This window comes from Diplotaxodon limnothrissa, linkage group LG20 (genome assembly GCF_057381915.1).
Source record: "Diplotaxodon limnothrissa isolate DT_005_m linkage group LG20, D_limnothrissa_male_GT1.1, whole genome shotgun sequence".
Classification (NCBI taxonomy): Eukaryota; Metazoa; Chordata; class Actinopteri; order Cichliformes; family Cichlidae; genus Diplotaxodon; species Diplotaxodon limnothrissa.
In genome coordinates, this window is record NC_140615.1 from 7,146,501 (window position 1) to 7,170,539 (window position 24,039).

At 41.6% G+C, this 24,039-nt stretch overlaps 2 protein-coding genes across 2 annotated transcripts; one reads left to right on the top strand and one right to left on the bottom strand.

Annotated features, from left to right (window-relative positions):
• The first annotated feature begins 641 nt into the window (after nucleotides 1–641).
• On the top strand, nucleotides 642–12,793 carry pigt (phosphatidylinositol glycan anchor biosynthesis, class T). The gene is made up of 11 exons (XM_085344280.1): nucleotides 642–1,041; nucleotides 1,544–1,721; nucleotides 2,608–2,735; nucleotides 5,163–5,263; nucleotides 5,421–5,595; nucleotides 5,694–5,791; nucleotides 6,018–6,174; nucleotides 6,374–6,574; nucleotides 11,413–11,578; nucleotides 11,709–11,792; nucleotides 11,928–12,793. The coding sequence occupies exons 1-11, from the start codon at nucleotides 648–650 to the stop codon at nucleotides 12,175–12,177; spliced, it is 1,932 nt and encodes a 643-aa protein (XP_085200406.1). The 5' UTR covers nucleotides 642–647; the 3' UTR covers nucleotides 12,178–12,793.
• A 1,757-nt stretch (nucleotides 12,794–14,550) lies between these two features.
• On the bottom strand, nucleotides 14,551–23,806 carry LOC146610430 (uncharacterized). Its single transcript, XM_085344982.1, has 10 exons — nucleotides 23,695–23,806; nucleotides 23,421–23,558; nucleotides 23,090–23,221; nucleotides 22,776–22,913; nucleotides 21,289–21,426; nucleotides 20,104–20,241; nucleotides 19,427–19,540; nucleotides 18,180–18,317; nucleotides 14,783–14,911; nucleotides 14,551–14,684 (listed from the first exon to the last, which is right to left on the bottom strand). Exons 1-10 carry the CDS (start codon nucleotides 23,804–23,806, stop codon nucleotides 14,551–14,553), a joined length of 1,311 nt encoding a protein of 436 aa, XP_085201108.1.
• Between the last annotated feature and the right edge of the window lie 233 nt (nucleotides 23,807–24,039).

A 24,039-nucleotide genomic window follows, 5' to 3' on the forward strand; every position in this document is an offset into this window, starting at 1 on the left:
AGTTTTGGCAACACACCAGTAGCACCATTTATTCAGGGTCTATAAGGTTTAATATATTTGCAAGCAGCATTGGTAATGCTGTAAAATGACAGATTAAGATGGGCAGACGTTTGATAGGCTAAATTAATTGAGAATTTTCAGGCCTGTAATTGTTTAATTGGTTACAATTCACAAATTGACATATGACACATTATGTGCATTTACTGTAGTTTACATTTATCTATGGATTCATTTATTGTCTTCACATGGATATAAATATAATTTATCTAATCTACATATAAATTATAATTTGCCATACCGCTTCCATACCGCCTTCACATGTAACTGATCGCTTTTAAAATGTATTTCTTTATTTTATTTTAGAATTTGCTTAAAATAAATCAGAAACATATTACATATTAGCATGTATTATATATATATATATATATATATATATATATATATATATATATATATATATATATATATATATATATATATATATATATATATAATTTATTTTTATGTTTTGATTTTTAAGAAAATATTTTGGCTTAAAACAAAGCAGCCTCGTGTCAGTGCCAAGAATGACTCCATATGGAAGCAGCTCATTGGCTGATTCTACTCATGACGCGTTAACGCGGAAGTCAACCACCGCCTCGAGAAAAATGGCTGCTCACAGGTGCAGCTGCTGGTCTTGGCTGCTTATTCTTTTTAGTTTGTCCGTGTTTGTTGTCGCAGACATTCATGAAACGACGCCAGTTAATGACCACCACGGTGGGGTTGACCATAATGCACAAACAGCGGAACAAACGGCTGACCAGCCCGCGGTGGAGGAGAGACGGTGGGAAGCAACCGAGGTTAAAGAAGCCGCTACGGTTGATGCTGCAGCCGACATTCAGGGCACTTCTGCACCTGAAACAGTGGTACCTTCGTCGGTACCACAGCCTAAAGACGACTTCCAAGAAGAGCTGGTCATCAGACCTCTGCACTCCGGAGATATTTATGCCAGCTTCCAGTTCCGCACCCTGTGGGACACAGACTTCATGAGAGAAAACAAAGGTAAGCTAACTGCTAGTAGGGAGATAACACTCTGTTAGGCACGAATAAGAAAATACACACATGTAAATGTTTTATCTTCTTATAGAAGTAACTTTTGAATATACTTGAGTCTGTCGAATAGCTGACAGAAAAGCTGTAAATGTATAAAATGATAAGCATTTAAATGTTTCGGAATGAGGGTTCATTTTTTGCTTCTCGATGCTCCTATAATCTGTCAGATTGAAACATTAAAAATACCACGTGATAGGGCATCTGCATTTTCCGTCAGTTGACTTTCTTTTATAAATCACCATATTTTTGTTCATTTATTGATATCCCCTTCCTGTTAAAATCTGCGTCTGTTCCTGTTTAGTTGGTTTCAGGAGTATTTATACATTATTGGAAATATTATACGAGTTTAATACACCCCACATTCATTCAATAAGATTTTCTTTCTCCTGTTCTCAAAATTACAACAATGTTTGGTCTTTCTAACTCTAAACCACGTTGTTGCATTTCTCAGTGTCCCACTACCGGCTTTTCCCCAAGTCTCTGGGCCAGGTCATCTCCAAGTTCTCAGTCAGAGAACTGCACATCTCTTTTACACAAGGTTACTGGAGGACCATGCAGTGGGGGCAACCCTTTATACCATCCCCACCTGGAGCTGAGCTCTGGGTCTGGTTCCAAGACTCAGTGACAGAGTGAGTACAACAGAGATGAAATGAATGTGTGGATTAATAAGGGGAGGGGAGACAGACCCGTACTTATATAGTGTTTTTGTACTCTGAGCATTTAAAGCCCCTTCTTACTATGAGCCTCATTCACTTATTCACAAACACATTCATTAACCTGCTTTCGTAAACATTTTTTCTATGCCTTAGCATTTTTAATCTACCATGCACACATGACACTCCAATGGTGGCATCAACGACAACTAGGAGTTCAGTATGTGGACCAAGGATACATTGACATGCAGACTAGACAAGTAGAGGATTGAACCCCCAACCTACCAGTTTTGCTCATCCATAACCGTCCTTGCTGTTTTTTGCTTTTGTGTTTTTCCTTTAGTTCTTATAATGACAGTGATGTTTCTCAAGCATTTGCCGAACTAGCAGACAGTTCAGGTAGTTTTTTTGCTGCAGTAAAAAGTTATGCAGTAAAATAACTCTCAGTAAAAACTGGCCATAAACTTGTTGCATTAAGACGGAGATAATCTGTCATCAGTCTGCGATTGAATTACATGCAATCTGTTTCAGATGATACATCAATTAAATGTGAATTTCATTGAATTTAATGCAAGTTTGCTCAGCTAACATAATCTCAGGATGGTGGTGCATGTGATGAACCCTCTTGTTCGTTATATTCCCAGAGTATCAATATTTGGTGACCCTGTATCGATACAATATCACCATACAAAGTATCGTAATGGTTTGCTGTATTGATTTTTTTCCCCCCACCCATGTAAAACTGCCAGAAATTCTACTCCCACAACTTTTGACTACAGTTTGTTTTGATATAGTTGCTGCCTAACCTACCTTTGCTAAATCATGTTAACATTTCCACATGCCTTTTTTCTGCCTTTCCCAGTGTCGATGCTACATGGAAGGAGCTAACCAATGTTTTGTCAGGCATCTTCTGTGCATCACTGAACTTCATTGACTCCACCAACACTGTTCAGCCCAGTGCCTCCTTCAAACCCCTGGGACTAGGCAACGGTACAGTCAGTCTCCTTTTTGCATTTAGAGAAACATCTCTAGTAATGAACCTCTGCAAAAGCTAATTGTGTCATCAGCCACCATTGAACTGTCTAATATCACGTTATTATACAGAATTAGTGCTAGAGAAAATCCTCTTGCAGTAATCCTCTTCTCAACTTGTTCCATCACTGGTCAGTTATGATTCATACAACTTTAACAGCATCAGCTGCGATAAAGTGCTTCAGATTACTGGAGATCAGTCTGTCATTTTTACCTTGTGTCTGTCAGAGTCACAAACACTGTGGTAGCTTGAATATTTTGCTCAAAACTTTGTTAACCTCACTGATGACTGTTCAAAGTGCTCTTAGAGGAATTCTGAAAGGTTGGCAACCTCTAGGAAGATTCTCATTTGTTCCAAACGACCATGTGTAGCAAATTTCTTTCAATTTCAATTGAGTCTCAGAGATTTAGTGCAATAACCTTCTTCCTCATCTAACCTAGACATGTGCTCTGTTTTTAGTTTTGTTTTTTAAACTATTGTTTCTAGTAGAGCAGGGCGATATGGCCAAAAATATTAATCACGATATAGATTTGAAAATTTGCGATAACGATATAACTGACGATATAATTGATGCAAGACAAAATACAACTCCACAACTTTACTAGCGCAAAAAAAACCCCATCCATTTATTTTCACTTAAACAAGCAGCTGTTTTTTTATGTGCATTAAAGCTGTATAAAAAATTTAACAGTGCAAATGCAAATTCCCTGTTGAAAGTTTAACCAAAAGGCATTTCCAGTAGAAATGGGCTGACATATCCTGAGCATAACCATGTATAATATCCACTGAAGTTAAAAAGAGATGCTTTGCAACATTAAACTGCAGTGTGCCAAATAAAAAAGTCAAATACGTATTTTTCGGACCATAAGGTGCACGGGATTATAAGACACATTAAGCGAAACAAAGCAGTCAGATAAATCAAACTTTATTCAACTCATCTTCTTCTTCCTCCACTTCTGTACCATTGATTCATTAATGCTGTATTCTATCACAGCTGCTCTATTCCCATGTTGTTGCAGTATGTTAACGACTAACCTTCTATTGTGGATGGATTATCTCAGTTGTTCTCCTGACTGAAGTTTGGTCCGTTTACAGCATCCTGCCATGCGATTGCATTTGTCTCTAACCATCAGGAACCTTCACGAGTGGAAAAGTGTTAGCGTTCATCCTCCAGCTTCACTGTTTATGTTATGCTAACATAGCTGTGTCGCTAGCGATCACCTAGCACATCATTAAATACCACCTAGCCCAACTTCAGTAACCTTACAAACCTCACTGCTGTGTAGCTTCCTGTCTTCATTTATGTTGGAAATGATAGCAGAGCTGTACGTTTGAATTTTTTCAGAAATCTCTCAGTCAGAACATGCTATATCATGCTTAGGTAACTAGCAAAACTAGCGAGCTAACTTCCGCTAACTTCCTGCTAACTTCTAACTCCGTTAAATGTAATAAATTTTGTTTTCATGGATGCCTGGATGTTAAACTTCATAGTTACACCTGGTAAAGCAGCAATTCTGATCGTTTTATTAAAGATGAAAGAATTTAGACAGTTTTTAACTCTTAGTGATGCTGCAGTGTTCGTTTGACTTTGGGGCCTGAAGGGAGCGGAGTTTAGGACACAGATTACTCCCAGATTTACGAGCACCTTAGTCCGACAAATACGGCAAAAACGACGGCCCGCTTCCATGTTCTACAAAAAAAATGTGCTTTGGTGGGTATCTGATGGACAAACGCCAAACCAGTTCCACACCACTGAAGTTGCACCATTTTTTACAAACCAATTGTGGTTCATCCGTTTCACTCAACGATCCGCTTTCTCCCTTCTCATTCTCTGTTGCCGCCATGCTTTTTCTGCCATGTGCGAAAACAAAGGCACTGCGCATGCGCGTTTTACCCATATTCTATCGCGATATTTTATTTTCTTATCGTTGCCTAGCATTGTACCGGTATTACTGTCAACGGTATAATATGGCCCAGCCCTAGTTTCTAGTGATTTTACACCTCATGTTACTGCAAATGGTCGACTTTACAGGTGATATGATTGTCAGGCTTGTCAGGTGTGCTGCACCCCGTTAGAAACTTGGTTTAGTTGTGTTTTTTTGTTGTTGTTGTTGTTGTTGTTGTTGTTTGGGAATAAGTAAACAGATGAACACTTTTTACACAGGTCCTGTTTGCATTAAAGAAACCTTTTGCAATAAAATGAGTGCTTTACCTGTACTCAGGTGCCTCTTTTTTTAATATATATATATTAGATTTTATTTGGGCATGTGATATTCTTATTCTGAGGTGCATGTTAGACAGTTGAATACCCATTACAGCACTGCAGATGCCCCGGGACTCACTGTACTGCATATGCAATATTTGTGTGTGTGTGTGTGTTAAAGTGACAGACCACAGCTTCCTTCGCTATGCCACCCTCCCACGAGAAATTGTTTGCACAGAGAATTTGACACCCTGGAAGAAACTCTTGCCATGTGGATCCAAGGTAAATGTCCCTCTCTCTCTCTCTCTCTCTCTCTCTCTCCCCCTCTCCCCCCCCCCCCCCCCTTTTACATGTGCATTTTTCTTCCTAAAAAAAGCGCGGGACATCAATGCCATCTGTTAGCGTATTAAGTTTTCTCCTCACTATGTTTTCCGAACAGGCTGGTCTCGCTGTCCTTTTGAAGTCAGAGAAACTCTTCCACAGCAGTTTTCATTCCCAGGCAGTGCACATCAGGTCCGTGTGTCAGGACTGGCAGTGCAAAACCACATCCTGGGAGCTGAGACAGACGTTGAATTCAGTCTTTGACCTGCACAACTCTGGACAGACCAAACGAGGTGAGCGAAAGCACGTTTTTTTTTTGTTCTCTGTCCCATATTTGGGTTTTGGTAACATTCCCCTGGCTTTTGTTAATTCAAGCTGTCTCTTCCCTCAGAGTGGTCTTTGTTCAAGATGTTCTCTCGGACCCTGACAGAAGCTTGTCCGTTGGCCTCCTCCAGTAAATTATATATCGACATCACAGACAACCCTCAGGTTAGCTTTTCCTTTAATATAAAATATGCAAATCTAAATCATTAGATAATTCAAACCTTAGAATACAAAACATCGAATTGTGACAGCTATATGAACATGGAGGTGTTGCTGATCTAGTGGATTATCTGTTGATAAACGGCACTACTTGTATGTATAGATAATGTCAAATTTATTATTGAAGCTCTGTAAGAGTTATGATTGGAACAAACCTGTTTTTATTTTGCAGGGGGAGCAGTTTGAGCTCAGCCCAGCCACTTCCCTGCTGAGCCAGGCAGTGGTGCTGGGAGACAGACGGACCTTCTCTGTGTACGATCTGACCCAAGAAACCACCTTTGGCACTGTGCGCTCCCTCAACCTGCTGATTCGATGGAAGTCCAATGAGGGTGAGCCAGAAGAGTAGAGACTGTATAATGTATAAAGCTGTGTATAATAGTCAGAATATTGTCTTGAAGAATGTATGATGAAACAAGAACAAGATAATAAAATGCACACACTTCACACAATTTTAAGGCATTTTTTTGATTGTCACATTTGTTTTACACCCAGTGAATTATTAAAATCAGTCTGACTTTCTGTCCTCAGGTGAAATGCTGCGTCCCTTGCTCCATGCTGAGCGTTATGTGGCTGGATACGGGCTGCAGACAGGAGAGATTCACACATTAATGTACAACAACCACCCATACAGGTCTTTCCCTGTACTGCTGCTGGACTCGGTACCTTGGTATCTTCGTCTCTACATCCACACGCTCAGTGTGACGAGCAAGGGAAAGGACAACAAGCCCAGTGAGTATTTTTAGAAAGCAGTAAAGGATGTGTGCACTGTTCATTTGCAATCAGAATAATAAATTTACATTGTCCCAAAAACAATTTACCTTTGAAAGATGACCAATATCCTGTACAGTGAGTACACAGTGTAGTACAGGATATTGGTCCGGTACAATGTCCTTAACTTCACTTAAGGCCACTGTGGAAATAAGAATATCATGGAGCAGCTGACTTATGAATTATTAATTCAATCAAAAATGTATGTCTTATATGGCCTTCACATGTACAGTTTGGTCCACATATGAGCCTCATCCATCCATCCATCTTCATCCGCTTTATCCGGGGCCGAGTCGCGGGGGTAGGAGCCTAAGCAGAGAAGCCCAGACCTCCCTCTCCCCAGCCACCTCCTCCAGCTTATCCGGGGGAACACCAAGGCGTTACTAGGCCAGCCGAGAGATATAATCTCTCCAGCGTGTCCTGGGTCTGCCCCGGGGCCTCCTCCCGGTGGGACATGCCTGGAACACCAACCCCAGGAGGCACCCAGGAGGCATCCTTGTCAGATGCCCGAACCACCTCAGCTGGCTCCTTTCGATGTGGAGGAGCAGCAGCTCTACTCTGAGTCCCTCCTGGATGGCCGAACTTCTCACCCTATCTCTAAGGGAGAGGCCAGCCACCCTTCGGAGGAAGCTAATTTCCGCCGCTTGTATCCGTGATCTCGTTCTTTCGGTCACTACCCACAGCTCGTGGCCATAGGTGAGGGTAGGGACGTAGATTGACCGGTAAATTGAGAGCTTCGCTTTTACAATCAGCTTCCTCTTCACCACGACGGACCGGTGCAGCGTCCGCATCACTGCAGCCTCCGCACCAATCCGTCTGTCGATCTCCGGCTCCCTTCTCCCATCACTCGCGAACAAGACCCCGAGGTACTTGACCTCCTCCACTTGGGGCAGGAACTCATCCCCGAGTGGGCACTCCACCCTTTTCCGGCTGAGAACCATGGCCTCAGATTTGGAGGTGCTGATCCTCATTCCCGCTGCTTTACACTCGGCTGCGAACCGTTGCAGTGCGAGCTGGAGGCCTTCACCCGATGAAGCCAACAGAACCACATCATCCGCGAAAAGCAGAGATGAGATTCTGAGGCCACCGAAGTGAAAGCCCTCCGCCACTTGGCTGCGCCTAGAAATCCTGTCCATAAAAATTATGAACAGAATCGGTGACAAAGGGCAGTCCTGGCGGAGCCCATCACCCACCGGGTGCGAACCAAGCTCTTGCAACGGTTGTATAGGGATCGAATGGCCTGTAGCAATTGGCCAGACACCCCATACTCCCGCAGCACCTCCCATAGGACACCCCGAGGGACACGGTCAAATGCCTTCTCCAAGTCCACAAAACACATGTAGACTGGTTCGGCAAACTCCCATGCACCCTCAAGTATCCTTGAGGGGATAAAGAGCTGGTCCAGTGTTCCGCGACCAGAACGAAAACCGCATTGTTCCTCCTGTATCCGAGGTTTGACTAGCAGACTAACTCTCCTTTCCAGCACCCTGGCATAGACTTTCCCAGGGAGGCTGAGGAGTGTGATCCCCCTGTAGTTGGAACACACCCTCCAGTCCCCCTTCTTAAAGATGGGGACCACCACCCCGGTCTGCCACTCCAGGGGTACTGCCCCTGATTTCCACGCAACATTGTAGAGGCGTGTCAACCAGGACAGCCCTAAAACGTCCAGAGCCTTCAGGACCTCTGGGCGGACCTCATCAATACCAGGGGCTCTGCCACCAAGGAGTTGTTTAACTGCCTCAGTGACCTCGCCTCCAGAAATTGGCGGGTCATTCCCCTCATCCCCAGACTTTGCTTCCTCCTCGGAAGACATGTCAGTGGGATTAAGGAGGTCCTCGAAGTATTCCTTCCACCGCCTGACAATTTTGTCAGTCGAAGTCATCAGCGCTCCGCCAGCACTATACACAGTGCAGGTAGAGCACCGCTTTCCCCTGCTGAGATGCCTGACAGTTTGCCAGAATCTCTTCAAGGCAGTCCGAAAGTCTTTTTCCATGGCCTCTACGAACTCTGTCCACACCTGAGTTTTTGCTTCAGCCACTGCCCGAGCCGCATTCCGCTTGGCCTGTCGATACCTGTCGGCTGCCTCCGGAGTCCCACAGACTCAATGTCCCCAGTCTCCCTCGGAATGCTGTTGAAGCTCTGCCGGAGGTGTGCGTTGAAGATCTCGCGGACTGGGGCCTCTGCTAGACGTTCCCAGCACACCCTCACTACGCGTTTAGGTGTACCAGGTCTGTCCAGCATCCTCCCCCACCACCTGATCCAACTCACCACCAGGTGGTGATCAGTTGACAGCTCAACCCCTCTCTTTACCCGAGTGTTCAGAACATATGGTCGCAGGTCTGGTGATACGATTACAAAATCAATCATCGACCTGCGGCCTAGAGCATCCTGGTGCCACGTGCACTTATGGGCACTCTTATGTTCGAACAAGGCGTTCATTATGGCCAAAGTGTGATTTGCACAGAAGTCCAATAACAAAACACCACTCGGGTTCAGATCAGAGAGGCCGTTCCTCCCAATCACGCCCCTCCAGGTCTCGCTGTCATTACCCACGTGAGCATTGAAGTTTCCCAGCAGGACAACAGAGTCTCCAGGTGGAGCACCTTCCAGCACCCCACCCAGGGACTCTAAGAAGGCAGGGTACTCTGAACTGCTACTCGGCGCATAAGTGCAGATGACAGTCAGGACCCGTTACCCGACCCTAAGGTGCAGGGAACAAACCCTCTCATCCACCGGGGAAAACCCCAACGTACCGGCAGCAAGCCGAGGGGATATTAGAATACCCACCCCAGCCCGCCGCCTCTCACCAGGGGCAACTCCAGACTGAGAGTCCAGCCCCTCTCCAGGAGACTGGTTCCAGAGCCCAAGCCATGCGTAGAGGTGAGCCCGACTATATCTAGCCGGTACCTCTCAACCTCACGCGCTAACTCAGGCTCCTTCCCCACCAGAGAGGTGACATTCCATGTCCCAATTGCCAGTCTTGGCAGCCGGGGATCAGTCCGCCAGGGCCTCCGCTCCTGGCCGCTGCCCGGCACACAATGGACCCGACCCCTCCTGCGGGTGGTGGGCCTGCGGGAGGATGGGCCCATGTCCCCTTTTCGGGCTGTGCCCGGCTGGGCCCCATGGACTAAGGCCCGGCCACCAGACACTCGCCCGTCGGGCACCCTCCCCGGGCCTGGCTCCAGGGCGGGGCCCCGGTAACCCTATCCCGGGCAGGGTAAACTGTTCCCTCAATGTTTTCTTCATAAGGGTCTTCTGAATCGCTCTTTGTCTGGTCCCTCACCCAGGACCAATTTGCCACAGGAGACCCTACCAGGGGGCAAAAGCCCCCAGACAACATCGACCTTGGGATCCCTGGGACACACAAACCCCTCCACCACGATAAGGTCGCGATTCACGGAGAGGACCTCAACCAGTCTACAAAAAAATCTTATTAGCCTTTGCGCTGTTTAGCATTAGCATATCACAAATTCAACTAGAAGACTATCACTCAGCCACCTCCCCGCAACCTATTTAACAAGCCTGCTTTGGTAGAATAGATCTGATATAAAGGTAAAGCAATACATCTTTATTTTTTTGTTTCTATGTCTGCAAGTCTTACTGGGACTGTTTCATGGATCTGAATATGACCACTGAATCATTTCTTAGGAGGTTTAATTAAATAAAAGAAGAAAAGTAGATCTTACATCATGTTGTTTAGTTGATTCTTGCAGCTTTGTCTATTGCCATGAAACACCTGCACATAAAAATGAAAGTTGCACTTACAGCTCAAAGAAACAGTCCATGAGTGCATCTTTTCAGTTTAGTGGCTTTCTGAAGGTGCTGTCCCCTGCCTCTGACCCCCATACCTTGATTCAAACATCAACATGATGATGCTAATTATGTTCTTTAAAAGCACAAATTGCCAGTGGCAAATGAATACACAGCCTTCTCTTTACACTTTGTAGAGGTGCACGATAGTCAGACTCCCACTTGAGCTGAACTTGTGTGCCTTCAACTTGATTTCATTTTCATTTTTGTTGCCTTCTGTTAGTTAGCTTAAATGTCCTGTGGACATGTGAGCATCTTTGCAGGCTTTGATTTTTGATGTTGACTTCTTCAACGATGGATATTATTATTCAGTCTTTTACTTAACCCTGTAAAATCTGAACCATGAAATAATTGCCAGAAAAATCTAATTTTCTTGAAGCTGGAGTTTTTATTGAACCTGTCATGAATTATGAGTTTTGACTTGTATGATTTTTGCTACACCAGCATTTCTGTGCAATTTATTGATGACTATTCATCTTCAGCAAAAATGTGTAAAGGGTTTAAGGTTAAAGAAATCACACTAATGATGTAAAGGTCTCAAAAACTCATGTTTCAAATATGATACATTTGACCTTACAGGGGTAAGTCGGTCATGCTGTTCACAGCCCACTGTAAGATACTTGACTTCCCACATTAACCCACAGGAATGGTTAGTAAGGGTTCATGCAGCTGCCTCTTTTTGCCACAAGGTGGAGAATATGAGTCATGTTTTCTGTAAGAAACAGTTATCAAATACATATGTTGGTGTTCATTTCTAACTTGAATAACATGCTGTTATTGATTAAATATTGTCCCATTATGTAATTTATATAAACCAGTGATCTGTGTCTAAACTAGGGATTCACTGACTGTGAAAACTCTGGGTTGATAGCTGTTTAAAATACAATTTTCTTGACAGCAGATGCCAGAGCCTTTGTGTTTGTGCAGTTCTAGTTTGAACATTTAATCAGTGTATTATTGGTCACTTGTTTTTTTTCTTCCTCTGCTAGGCTACATCCACTACGAGCCATCTAAGGACCGTGTGAAGCCCCACCTGCTGGAGATGCTGATCCAGCTTCCTCCAAACTCTGTGACTGAGGTTACAGTGCAGTTTGAGAGGGCTCTGCTCAAATGGACTGAATACCCACCCGATCCCAACCACGGTTTCTATGTCGGGTATGCACGTAGGATTGCATGTGTGACATGTGTTGCTTCTCAAATGATTTTTGCTTTTTATTTTTTAGGATTTTAAATTAATTTCAGACTTTTATTGTCTAAAGTCCTTGTCCTTGTCTTTAACATTTAGATCTTCAGTTATTAGTTCTCTTGTACCAAGCACTGTCGCCATGCACACAAACAGCACTCGGGAACGACCACTTTTCAGCAGCTTGTAAGTACACAGCCCCATCTCCCACCCACCTTGATGAAAATGACATTTATTGTGTTTTATTCACGGACTGTTTGAGTTTCTGCACAGACACGTTTATCTAGAAAATGGGATGATCAAATTTTCCTCTCTCACCAGTTTTCCCTGTAAAGAAGAGTCCAGCTACTTTGTCCGCATCTACACAGAGCCTCTGCTTGTCAATCTGCCCACTCCAGACTTCAGCATGCCTTACAATGTCATCTGCCTCACATGCACTGTAGTGGCTGTGGGCTACGGCTCTCTATACAACTTACTAACGCGGAGCTTCCAGATCGAAGAGCCCAACCCAGGACTGGCCAAGCGGATCGCTAACGTCATCCGAAGGATGAGGGGCGTCCCGCCACTCTGAGGCTTTGTGAGCATGCCAAGTGGCATCTTTTAGAAAGGAAGTTTTCCTTTTGTTGAACTACTGGAAAATATATAATATACAGGGAAGAACTGGGACAAATACTGCTATGAATGTTTTAAAACCTGTCAACTTGAGGATTTTGTTGTTGAATTGAATAAGATGGATACATTTGTGTTTTAAAGCAATTTCTTGCTGCCTAAGGACAAAAAAAGTAGACGGGAAGTTGAAGATTTGTTCTTGTTTGATAAATATGAGGAACCAAAGCTGAGCAATGGGCTGCAGTGTTTTAATACCCCTTCGTTTTGGGGGATTTGGGGTAGGGTTTTTTTTTTTTGTTTGTTTGTTTGTTTTCTGGATTTTTAAAACTATAACCCATTACAACATAATGCCACACTGTCATTAAGGCATACTGATACTTTGAGGAAACAGTGATTTCATATCTCACTGCACTCTGAAGCCTCTGGACTCAGAAATATAATCGCTTTTGGTCTCTAAGTGGTCTTAAGACTTATTTGGCATCTCCGCCACTATGAGATACACCAAGTCAAAGTCACTTCAGGATGTCCTAACGTTTTTCTTTTTAGGCTGCTTATCTTAATTGAAACTTCATTCATGACAGCGCATTAAAAACTCTAAAACTCATTCCAGTATGATGTCGTATATTGTGTGAAACGAATTCTAAAAAGTATAGACTTAAAAGTGATAAAATGAACTTTTTTCATGTTTCTACACAGGATATCAATCGTTGTCAAGTAAAACCGAGCTGCCCTTTACCAAATATTTATTTGGCACTGATTTTGGTTACAGTTTTGAATGTTGAATGCAATTGTCTGAGCATAATAAAAACCTTTTATTTGTTCAATTATTAAGTCATCAGTTTTAAGCACTTTTGTTGTCTTACAACAAATACACTATGGACAAAACTACAGAGCCACACTTCCTCTTCTCTAAATTCAGGTGCTTTCACTCCTGTTGCTGCAGGTAACAGCCAAGCAGTCTGCCTTTATTTGTTAAAGGTTGTTCTAAAGAGCTCACTAAATTTGAGTATGGTAGTGTAATAGGATGCCACCACCGCAACAAGTCAGTTCATGAAATTTTTTCCCTCTTAAGATATTTAATGATCAGGTGAAGTGGTGATATAGCAAAGTGGAGGCATCTAGGAGCCACAACAACTTGGCCACAAATTGTTGGACATGTAGATCTTCAGAGGGGTTTCACCAAGGGCTGAGGTGATACAGTCTAAAAGTCACCAAAACTGCTGACTCAACTGCAGAACTCCAAACACCGCTGGGATTAACATCAGCACTAAAACTGTGCCTGGAGCTTTGTGGTCCTGGGTTCTATGGCTGAGCAGCTCCTGTAGATGTTAAATACTAAATAAAATACTGCCATGCATTTACTTTTGTTTAAGCCTTTTACACACATTTTTGTTTGTTTTCCTTCCTAGAAAAATATTTCTGTAAAACAGTGAGCTCCATTTGAATATTTGACTATGTTCTGTATTGTTATTACTGTCACTGCCTTTTCAATAAACTGCCAAACATCATTTTTCAAATTACTAGACATGAAAGTTCCCAACTCTAAATTAAACAGGAGTTGGAACATTATTACTTCCTATTGAGTGCCCACATTTTTGTGTAAACATAGTTGGCCTCACTGATGACAGACTCTGAAGGAACAAACACAGAGGTCTCTCTGTATTTGCCAGGTCAGCAGTTCTTACCCCTGTGTGTTTGCCAACAGTGTGGAACAAAAACAAAGCGAAAAGCAGCTTTCCACATGTAGAATTTGATGTTCATATGTGATCTGCTACAAACTGCAAGTTTTCTCCTCGGACATGATATAGTAAAGGAACTTGTCACTGATTGTTGCAACTTTCTTTGGTCAAACTAGTAATTTATAAAAAAAACTAAAATGTTCTTTAAATAACAAACAGCAAAATACATTTTGAGACACAAGTGTGCAACAATGCTGAAAACTAAGAACGTTTTCATTGTCCATCTGAATCATTTTGTGTTCTGCCAGGAAACACTTTCCATTCTTGCTACATTTCATCATTTGTTTTTGCAGGGAAACGGACTCAAAAAACCCGACAGGCTTGTGAATTCCAGGATCTATTAAAAACACATTTATAGCAAGGTTATACAGGATTGGGCTATTTTTATTGGTCATACAAAAACAACAAAAACAATGCATCATACTCTAAGGCTTTAATTAGAAATGGAACAGATATACTGTTTTTCACACTGAAGTAAGAATACAGGCGGTAAAAAAAAGAGAACAAGGAATAAATGCAAACAGGCCACTTTTTCTTTGTGGGAAAAATGTGTCCGTTTAAAAAGGAGAGATGTTTAATGTAGATGATGGACTTCCTTAGCAGGGCTCACTGCATGCATGACCACAGGTAGTCCTGCAGCACTTTTGATCTCCTGGACACTGACCATCGTGATAGCAGTACTCAGCACACATGGGGGTGGTCTCAGGCAGGGGGCAGCCGCCAGGCTTCACTGATCACAGCGAAGTCAAAAAAATATGATTAGTTATAAAATACCTTTAAACACTTGGGATGTACATGGGGGTGTTTTCTACTTTGTTGATCTCTCACCTACGTACGGTGCCATGCACTCATGTCCACACCCGTTGGAGCAGCACTTTTCCTTGTCGGGGCAGTCACTGTCATTAGAGCAAAATTCAGCACACCGTCCGTAGCCCAGGCGCCTGCGAGGACACACTCCTGAAAGAAAAGAGAAATCAGTATAGACAAAGAGATAGAACGGGAGAGTGTGGTACACGGGCCTTTTGACTGACTTTTAGACAGCTGAGACTTGAAAGAAAAGAGCAGAAAAGCATTACGGATCAGCCGTGCCAAAGGAGACATGAGTTATGATTTTGAGTGGTTACCAATTTGGTTGCTAAACAAACAATCACGCGCATTTCAAAAAGAATCCGTAAGCAGTCAGATAATGGGTTGAAGAAATTTGAGTCAAAAGAAACTTGCCTGTTATTTTGCAACAAGCGCTCGCTGAAAGAACAGTGTCAAAGTGCGCTAATGCGCAAAATGCTAAAACCAATGCGCAAATTGTCCACCAGTGTTTGTCCATGTTCACTTCTTGCTCAAAACATGTACTGCTGTGTGCAAAAAATACTGTACACTAGTCCATAGCCACATGCTGAGCAGGCCACTTAGAGGATGCTGGGTCCTTGTGCCTGTAGAGTTACAGATAAAATATGGCATGTACTGTGGTATGAATCTTCTAATGTTGTTTACATGTTAGTAATAAAACTAGACAGCTGAAAAATGTTATGATGAACAATAGTTTTTGTCATGTGACCTAATTTTACCTTCACTTTATTTTAGTGCTTCCAGCAAATGAATCAATTTCTCCTCCAACAGTATCTGACATGTGCGAAGCGGTTTATTTTCTTTTTAACCAGTGAACCAGCCCGCATTTCCATCTAGCATTATTAGACTCCATAGACAAAAAAACAAAAACAATATGCGGTTGGATTATTTACACACTTCAGAAACAAATTTGATACAATAGATCAGATGAGGAGTTTTAAAGTAATTTCAGAGTTGTTTTTTTTTAAAGAGACTGGCACCAGTTTGTGAAGTTAAATGAATTCTTGCTCATATATTAGAGAAGGAAGTTATGCTTCTGGTGTCCCCCAGGGGTCAGTGTTGGGCCCTAGATTGTTTAAATCACACATCAATTACATACATAAGGTGTCCACAATATTAATAATGATTCTGTTTAAGACTAATAATTTATGCTCTGGTGATGATTTACAGCATTTACTGGATGAGATGACTTTATGACTCTACAAAATAACTATTGTTTAGCGTGTTAGCTTAAGGGTGATGTGGAGGATGGCCTCTCTGTTCAGTTTAGTTGGGTGTGTGCTTGGCGTGTACACCACTGTGCAGACCACACAGTCCATTGCAGAATATTTTACTTCCCACAGAAATTCTACAAGAAGTGTTGGTAAGTCTCAAGCAGCTACTTCTTCTTTTCTCCACAAGGTGGAGAACATGTCTTAGTCTTCCAATCTAACTTGTTTATTAGTTTTTGTTCCAACATTACATGCTGTTATTGACTGAATATTGTCACATAGTATCATATTTATGTAAATTAGTAGGCTGTGCTAAAACTAGGGATGCACTGATAAAATGAAATGATAAACAAAGTAAAGAATAAATAAATGAAGATTTGGCTTGATAAAAACAAATCATTACATTTGATTAAAACTGAAATATTTTTTATTTGGAAATAGGACTGAAAGATGTCAACGATTGATTTTAACTGGTTGTTTCAACAGAGCTTTCCAAATTGAGTGTGTGAAATCCTACATATGGCCACTCTGACAAACTCATTTTTCTGCAGTTTTTGTGTGCTCACAAACTGTGAAATGTTCATGCTATTTACTTCTGATTTTCCGCTTTTAGCACTTAAATTCCTCCCCTGCACAGAATGGGGAGCAATAATGGAAACAGCCGTGTGTTTTGCTTTAGCAGCAGGTATCATTTATACAAATCTATGACATTGTTAAACATCCTCAGCACAAAATTACCCTTAATAATGTTGGATGCTGTTAACTGCTGCCAATTACAGAAGAAAAAATGTTACATTTGCATTGAATGTGTTAATAATGTATTTTATCTGTGGTGTAAAGGTGCACCATAGTCAGTCTCCCACTTAAGCTTTCTTTCTTGTTGCCTCCTATTAATTAGCTTGTTAGCTTGAGGCTGCTGTGGAGGAGGGCGCACAGCTTGACGGGCCAAAATCCATATCACTCACAGCCTAATTTAAGATACTTTACTTCCCAGAGGAATCACACGAGAACGGTATAGTAAGGGTTGATGCCGCTGCTTCCTTTCACCACAAAGTGACGAACATGAGTCATGTTTTCTGTAAGAAAGGAGGTTGTCAGATACATATTTTCGTGTTCCTATCTTGACTTGTTTCTTAGCTTATGCTCAAACGTTATATGCGACTATAAATGGAATATCATCATATTATATCTGTTTATGTAAACCAATGGGCAGTGTCTAAACCAGGCATGCACTGACTATAAAAACTCGATAGCTGTGCTTAAAATACCATTTTTGTTGATAGCAGTGTCGGCGTTTTTATTTTTGTTTTTATTTTTTGCAGCTCTAGTTTGAACATTGATTTGTTTTCTGGAAGTTTGAAACTGTAACTCCATTAAATCATAGTGCATGATGTTACTGTGAGGAAACTGTAATAAAATACAAATCAGGTTATTCTGATTTGATATCTCACTGCCCTCTGAAGCCTCTGAGCTCACATGGAGTGATTATTGCTTCTTTTCAATCTCCCTACTAGGAACAATCAGATACAGAGATACATTATGTCAGAGTGAATTCAACATGGTTTCTTTTTTGTTTTTAAATACAAACTTTGTCCAAAACACGATATCCAAATACTCTCACAAACAAACAAATACAAAGAAAGATACCTAAAAGTAATGAATATTATCTTTAATGGGACAGGAAATCACTTGTTTTGAAGTAGATTTAAGTAAAAGCAGCAGGTCTGGAGCCACACTCCCTGTTCTCTGAATTGAGGTGTTTTTTTCAGTCCCGTTGTCACAGACGCATATAATCAAGTGCCTAGCCACGCAGTCTGCCTTTACAAAAACATTTGTCATCATCAGAAAAAGAAAGTCTTAATAATATTACAGAAAGAAAAAAAGTATTGCATTAAAGAGAAGGCCATAGTAAATTTGTAAAGATGTTTAATGTAGATTGACTTGGTACTTTCTAATCAGCGGGGCTCATTGCACGCATGACCGCAGGATGTCCTGCAGCACTTCTGCTCTCCTGGACACTGACCAGCACACATGGAGGTGGTTTCAGGCAGGGGGCAGCAGTCAGCCTTCACAGATACACCAAACCCAAAAATATGATTAGTTACAAAATACCATTAACCACTTGGTGAATTATTTAAAGGGTCTTGGCTGCTTTGTGCATCTATTACCTTTGTAGGGAGCCATGCACTCATGTCCGCATCCATTGGAGCAACACTTCTCAAAAAAGGGACAATCTCTGTCATTAAAGCAAGATTCAAGGCAACGTCCGTGGCCCAAGTGTCTGTGAGGACACACTCCTGGCTTTACTGAAATGAAAGAGAAATGAGTATAGACCAAGAACTCCAGAGAGTGTGGTGGGTTGTCCCTCTGAAAGATATCCTTTGACCTTATTGAACCCTGAATTGCAGTAAATTAATAAAAATCTCTTCTAAGAGTTTCTGGAAATTGTGAAACATTTGATTGTGTTTTAGGCTGTGGCCACCCTGTTTCTCTGAAGGAGGCTTACTGCACTTCCTTCTTCTCGACTAAGGTATGAGTCTCATGGAGATCCAGTTGATTAATCTCTCATTTCAAGTTAGATTCCACCCAACGTGTACACTCCAGTTCCCAAATATCAGGCAAAACTTATACAGTCTCACACAAAATGACAGCAGTAAGTCTCTGGTCTGCAGTACACAACGAAACACATGGTCATAAAGAAGACTAACAAGCTTTTTTTTAAAGTTCTCACTCTTTCATGTTTCATACAATCTCAAGGAAATGTGTATGAAATTAAACATTTTCTCTTTTTTGTGCACAATTGTTAGAGACAGCCTTTTCTGACTTCTACCTATTGTAGATGACATGATAACAGATAACCTGTAGATCAGCGGTCCCCAACCCCTGGGCCACAGACTGGTACAGGCCCGTGAGTCGTTTGGTTCCGGGCTGCGAGAGTTGAAGCTCGGTTGTGAAATTTATAGTTTTTTTAGGGTTTCGTTATTTTTTATCGTTTTTATCATTAAATCGGTTTCCCTGGCTCTTTTCCAGTGTGTTATGAATAAATTTTCTTTTTTGGGTACTGGTACTGGTTTTATTTTGTTGTATTTATCCGCGGCACCTTAAAGGCTGGTCCGTGAAAATACTGTCAGACATAAACCGGTCCGTGGGGCAAAAAAGGTTGGGGGCCGCTGCTTTAGATAACTGCCACTTTGTTCGTATCTCACCTATGTCTGGTACCATGCACTCATGTCCGCATCCATTGTAGCAACACTTCAGAATAAAGGGACAGTCTCTGTCATCAAAGCAAGATCTAGCACAATTTGTATGTGCAAACTTTATTTTTAAACTACTTGTCATTTTATTAACTGAGAAGATTTAACCAAATATTTAATCCACACCCTTTTCAGAAGACATTAAACATAGTGACACGTACTGGGAGCAGGAGGGACACAGACTTCTTCACCATCATAGACACAGCATATGTGGTCTCTAGGACAGTCCTCATACCCCTTACGTGACAGAGCAAGATTAAGATGGCGTGAACATTCTGGGGTTGAAAGAAGCAGAAAAGCAAAAAAGGACATGGATGAGCTGTGAGGAATAAGAGTTATGATGCTTTGCAGTCGCCAAATTGGCTGTTTGACAAAATCAAACATGCACATTTCAGAAAGGATCCGTAAGCAGGCAGATTATAAATTGAGCACATCTGAGCCCCCCCCAAAAAAAAAAAAACCAAAACAAAAAACTTGCCTGTTAATTTGCAGTAAGTTCTAGCAGAACAAACAAAAAACTGACAAAGTCGATCAGTGTTTGTCCACGTTCATCTTTTGCTCAAAGGAATGTGCTCCTGTGTGGTTGGTTTTTGTTCTTCAGTACCCAACTTACCCCCAATCAAAAAGAAGGAGATTAACACAAGTTTTCACCTTCTCAAATTTCGTGCAGTCCCAAGTATACATATATTAAATTATTAATCTTAATATATATATTTTCCTATATTTAATTATGTCTGCACAAATTAATGGTCAGTGACAGCCTCTTTGCAACTTGCAACATGATATGTGTTGCAGCAGTTGATATCCTGTGGATAACTGTCACTTTGTTCAATCTCACCTGACAATGGAGCCATGCACTCATGTCCACATCCGTTGGAGCAGCACTTCTCATTATTAGGACAGTCTCTGTCATTAGAGCAAATTTCAGCACAATGTCCAAAGTCTAAGCGCCGACGAGGACACACTCCTGGCTTTGCTGGAAGGAAAGAGAAATTAGTGCAGACAAAGAACTCTAATCAGAAAGTGCAGTAAATGTGTATTTTACTGGAATTTATTTAATTTTTAGACTCTCTCTCATTCTACTGACTGAGAAGACTCAATGAAAAATTTACCACACCCTATTAAGAAGAAATTAAACATTGTGACACGTACTGGAAACAGGAGGGACACAGACTTCTTCACCATCATAGACACAGCATATGTGGTCTCTAGGACAGTCCTCATACCCCTTATGTGACAGAGCAAGATTAAGATGGCGTGGACATTCTGGGTTGAAAGAAGCAGAAAAGCAAAAAAGGACATGGATGAGCTGTGAGGAATAAGAGTTGTGATGCTTTGCAGTCGCCAAATTGGCTGTTTGACAAAATCAAACATGCACATTTCAGAAAGGATCCGTAAGCAGGCAGTGTTTGTGTTTGATCTCACTTTCCTTTCACTTTACTTTAGTGCTGTGTTTCATTTTTGTGGTCAAAGATTGCATGCTGTTATATTGTCTGCATGCATTGACCCTGCCAGTCACTATCACAGTATTTTGTTGTGCAGCAGCTATTCCTGAAGTGCAGCAAATTCCTTTCTCCTCTTCCTCTTCTGTTTTTCTTGAATTCTGTTTCACGGAATGATGCTATTGGACCTCTTTCTTCCTGCTAAGGAATGAGTTTCCTGGAGAAGTCTAGTTTAAATTCATATTACCACCCCACATTTACACTCTAATTCCCATATATCAGACAAGACTTGTGCAGTCTGATACTGCATCATTACAAGAGTCTTAATGGTTTTTGTTGTTCAGTACCCAACTTACCCCCAAGCAAAAAAAGGAGATTAACACAAGTTTTCACCTTCTCAAATTTCGTGCATTCCCAAGTATACATATATTAAATTATTAATCTTAGTATATATATTTTCCTATATTTAATTATGTCTGCACAAATTAATGGTCAGTGACAGCCTTTTTGCAACTTGCAACGTGATATGTGTTGCAGCAGTTGATATCCTGTGGATAACTGTCATGTTGTTTATATCTCACCTATGACAGGAGCCATGCACTCATGTCCACATCCGTTGGAGCAGCACTTCTCATTATTGGGGCAGTCTCTGTCATTAGAGCAAATTTCAGCACAATGTCCAAAGTCTAAGCGCCGACGAGGACACACTCCTGGCTTTGCTGGAAGGAAAGAGAAATTAGTGCAGACAAAGAACTCTAATCAGAAAGTGCAGTAAATGTGGATTTTACTGGAATTTATTTAATTTTTAGACTCTCTCTCATTCTACTGACTGAGAAGACTCAATGAAAAATTTACCACACCCTATTAAGAAGAAATTAAACATTGTGACACGTACTGGAAACAGGAGGGACACAGACTTCTTCACCATCATAGACACAGCATATGTGGTCTCTAGGACAGTCCTCATACCCCTTACGTGACAGAGCAAGATTAAGATGGCGTGGACATTCTGGGTTTGAAAGAAGCAGAAAAGCAAAAAAGGACATGGATGAGCTGTGAGGAATAAGAGTTGTGATGCTTTGCAGTCGCCAAATTGGCTGTTTGACAAAATCAAACATGCACATTTCAGAAAGGATCCGTAAGCAGGCAGATTATAAATTGAGCACATCTGAGCCCCCCCCCCCCCAAAGAAAATTTGCCTGTTAATTTGCAGTAAGTTCTAGCAGAACAAACAAAAAACTGACAAAGTCGATCAGTGTTTGTCCACGTTCATCTTTTGCTCAAAGGAATGTGCTCCTGTGTGCAAAAATACTGTCTGTGTACTAGTGCACAACCACAGGCTGAGAAGGCCAGTTAGTGGATGCCGGGTCTTTGTGCTCACAGATTTGCAGTCTCTCTAATAACATGTCATTTAAGACACACTTTCATTTTCAACCATGCTCCAATAGTGGCGTGTATGGTACATAGCTTGTGTTTAATATTAGTAATGAAACCAGACAACTGAAAAATGTTATAATGAGCAGTCCATGTCCAAAGTCTAAGCGCCGGCGAGGACACACTCCTGGCTTTGCTGGAAGGAAAGAGAAATTAGTGCAGACAAAGAACTCTAACCAGAGAGGGTGGTAAATGTGGATTTAACTTGAAGAAATTTTATTATCTGTCATTTTATTAACTGAGAAGGTTTAACCAAAGATTTGCCACACACACCAAGAAGAAATTAAACATAGTGACACGTACTGGGAGCAGGAGGGACGCAGACTTCTTCACCATCACAGATACAGCATATGTGGCCTCTAGGACAGCCATTACACCCCTTACGTGACAGAGCAAGATTAAGATGGCTTGGGCATTCTGGTTTTGGAGGAAGCAGTAAAGTAGAAAAGGACATGGATGAGCTGTGGTAAATGAAGTCAGTCTTATAAAGCTGTCTGATTGCCAGTTTGGCTGTTTAACAAAACAAAACAAACATGCACATTTTAGAAAGAAACCGTGAGCAGTAGATTATAAGCTGAACAAATCTGAGTCAAAAGAAACTTGGTTGTTAAAATGTCACTTTGTTCAATCTCACCTGACAATGGAGCCATGCACTCATGTCCACATCCGTTGGAGCAGCACTTCTCATTATTGGGGCAGTCTCTGTCTTTAGAGCAAGATTTAGTACAACGCCTGTTGTGCAAGCGCCGGCGAGGACACACTCCTGGCTTTGCTGGAAGGAAAGAGAAATTAGTGCAGACAAAGAACTCTAATCAGAAAGTGCAGTAAATGTGGATTTTACTGGAATTTATTTGATTTTTAGACTCTCTCTCATTCTACTGACTGAGAAGACTCAATGAAAAATTTACCACACCCTCTTAAGAAGAAATTAAACATTGTGACACATACTGGAAACAGGAGGGACGCAGACTTCTTCACCATCACAGATACAGCATATGTGGCCTCTAGGACAGTCATTACACCCCTTACGTGACAGAGCAAGATTAAGATGGCTTGGGCATTCTGGTTTTGGAGGAAGCAGTAAAGTAGAAAAGGACATGGATGAGCTGTGGTAAATGAAGTCAGTCTTATAAAGCTGTCTGATTGCCAGTTTGGCTGTTTAACAAAACAAAACAAACATGCACATTTTAGAAAGAAACCGTGAGCAGTAGATTATAAGCTGAACAAATCTGAGTCAAAAGAAACTTGGTTGTTAAAATGTCACTTTGTTCAATCTCACCTGACAATGGAGCCATGCACTCATGTCCACATCCGTTGGAGCAGCACTTCTCATTATTAGGACAGTCTCTGTCTTTAGAGCAAATTTCAGCACAATGTCCAAAGTCTAAGCGCCGACGAGGACACACTCCTGGCTTTGCTGGAAGGAAAGAGAAATTAGTGCAGACAAAGAACTCTAATCAGAAAGTGCAGTAAATGTGGATTTTACTGGAATTTATTTGATTTTTAGACTCTCTCTCATTCTACTGACTGAGAAGACTCAATGAAAAATTTACCACACCCTCTTAAGAAGAAATTAAACATTGTGACACATACTGGAAACAGGAGGGACACAGACTTCTTCACCATCGTAGACACAGCATATGTGGTCTCTAGGACAGTCCTCATACCCCTTACGTGACAGAGCAAGATTAAGATGGCGTGGACATTCTGGGTTTGAAAGAAGCAGAAAAGCAAAAAAGGACATGGATGAGCTGTGAGGAATAAGAGTTGTGATGCTTTGCAGTCGCCAAATTGGCTGTTTGACAAAATCAAACATGCACATTTCAGAAAGGATCCGTAAGCAGGCAGTGTTTGTGTTTGATCTCACTTTCCTTTCACTTTACTTTAGTGCTGTGTTT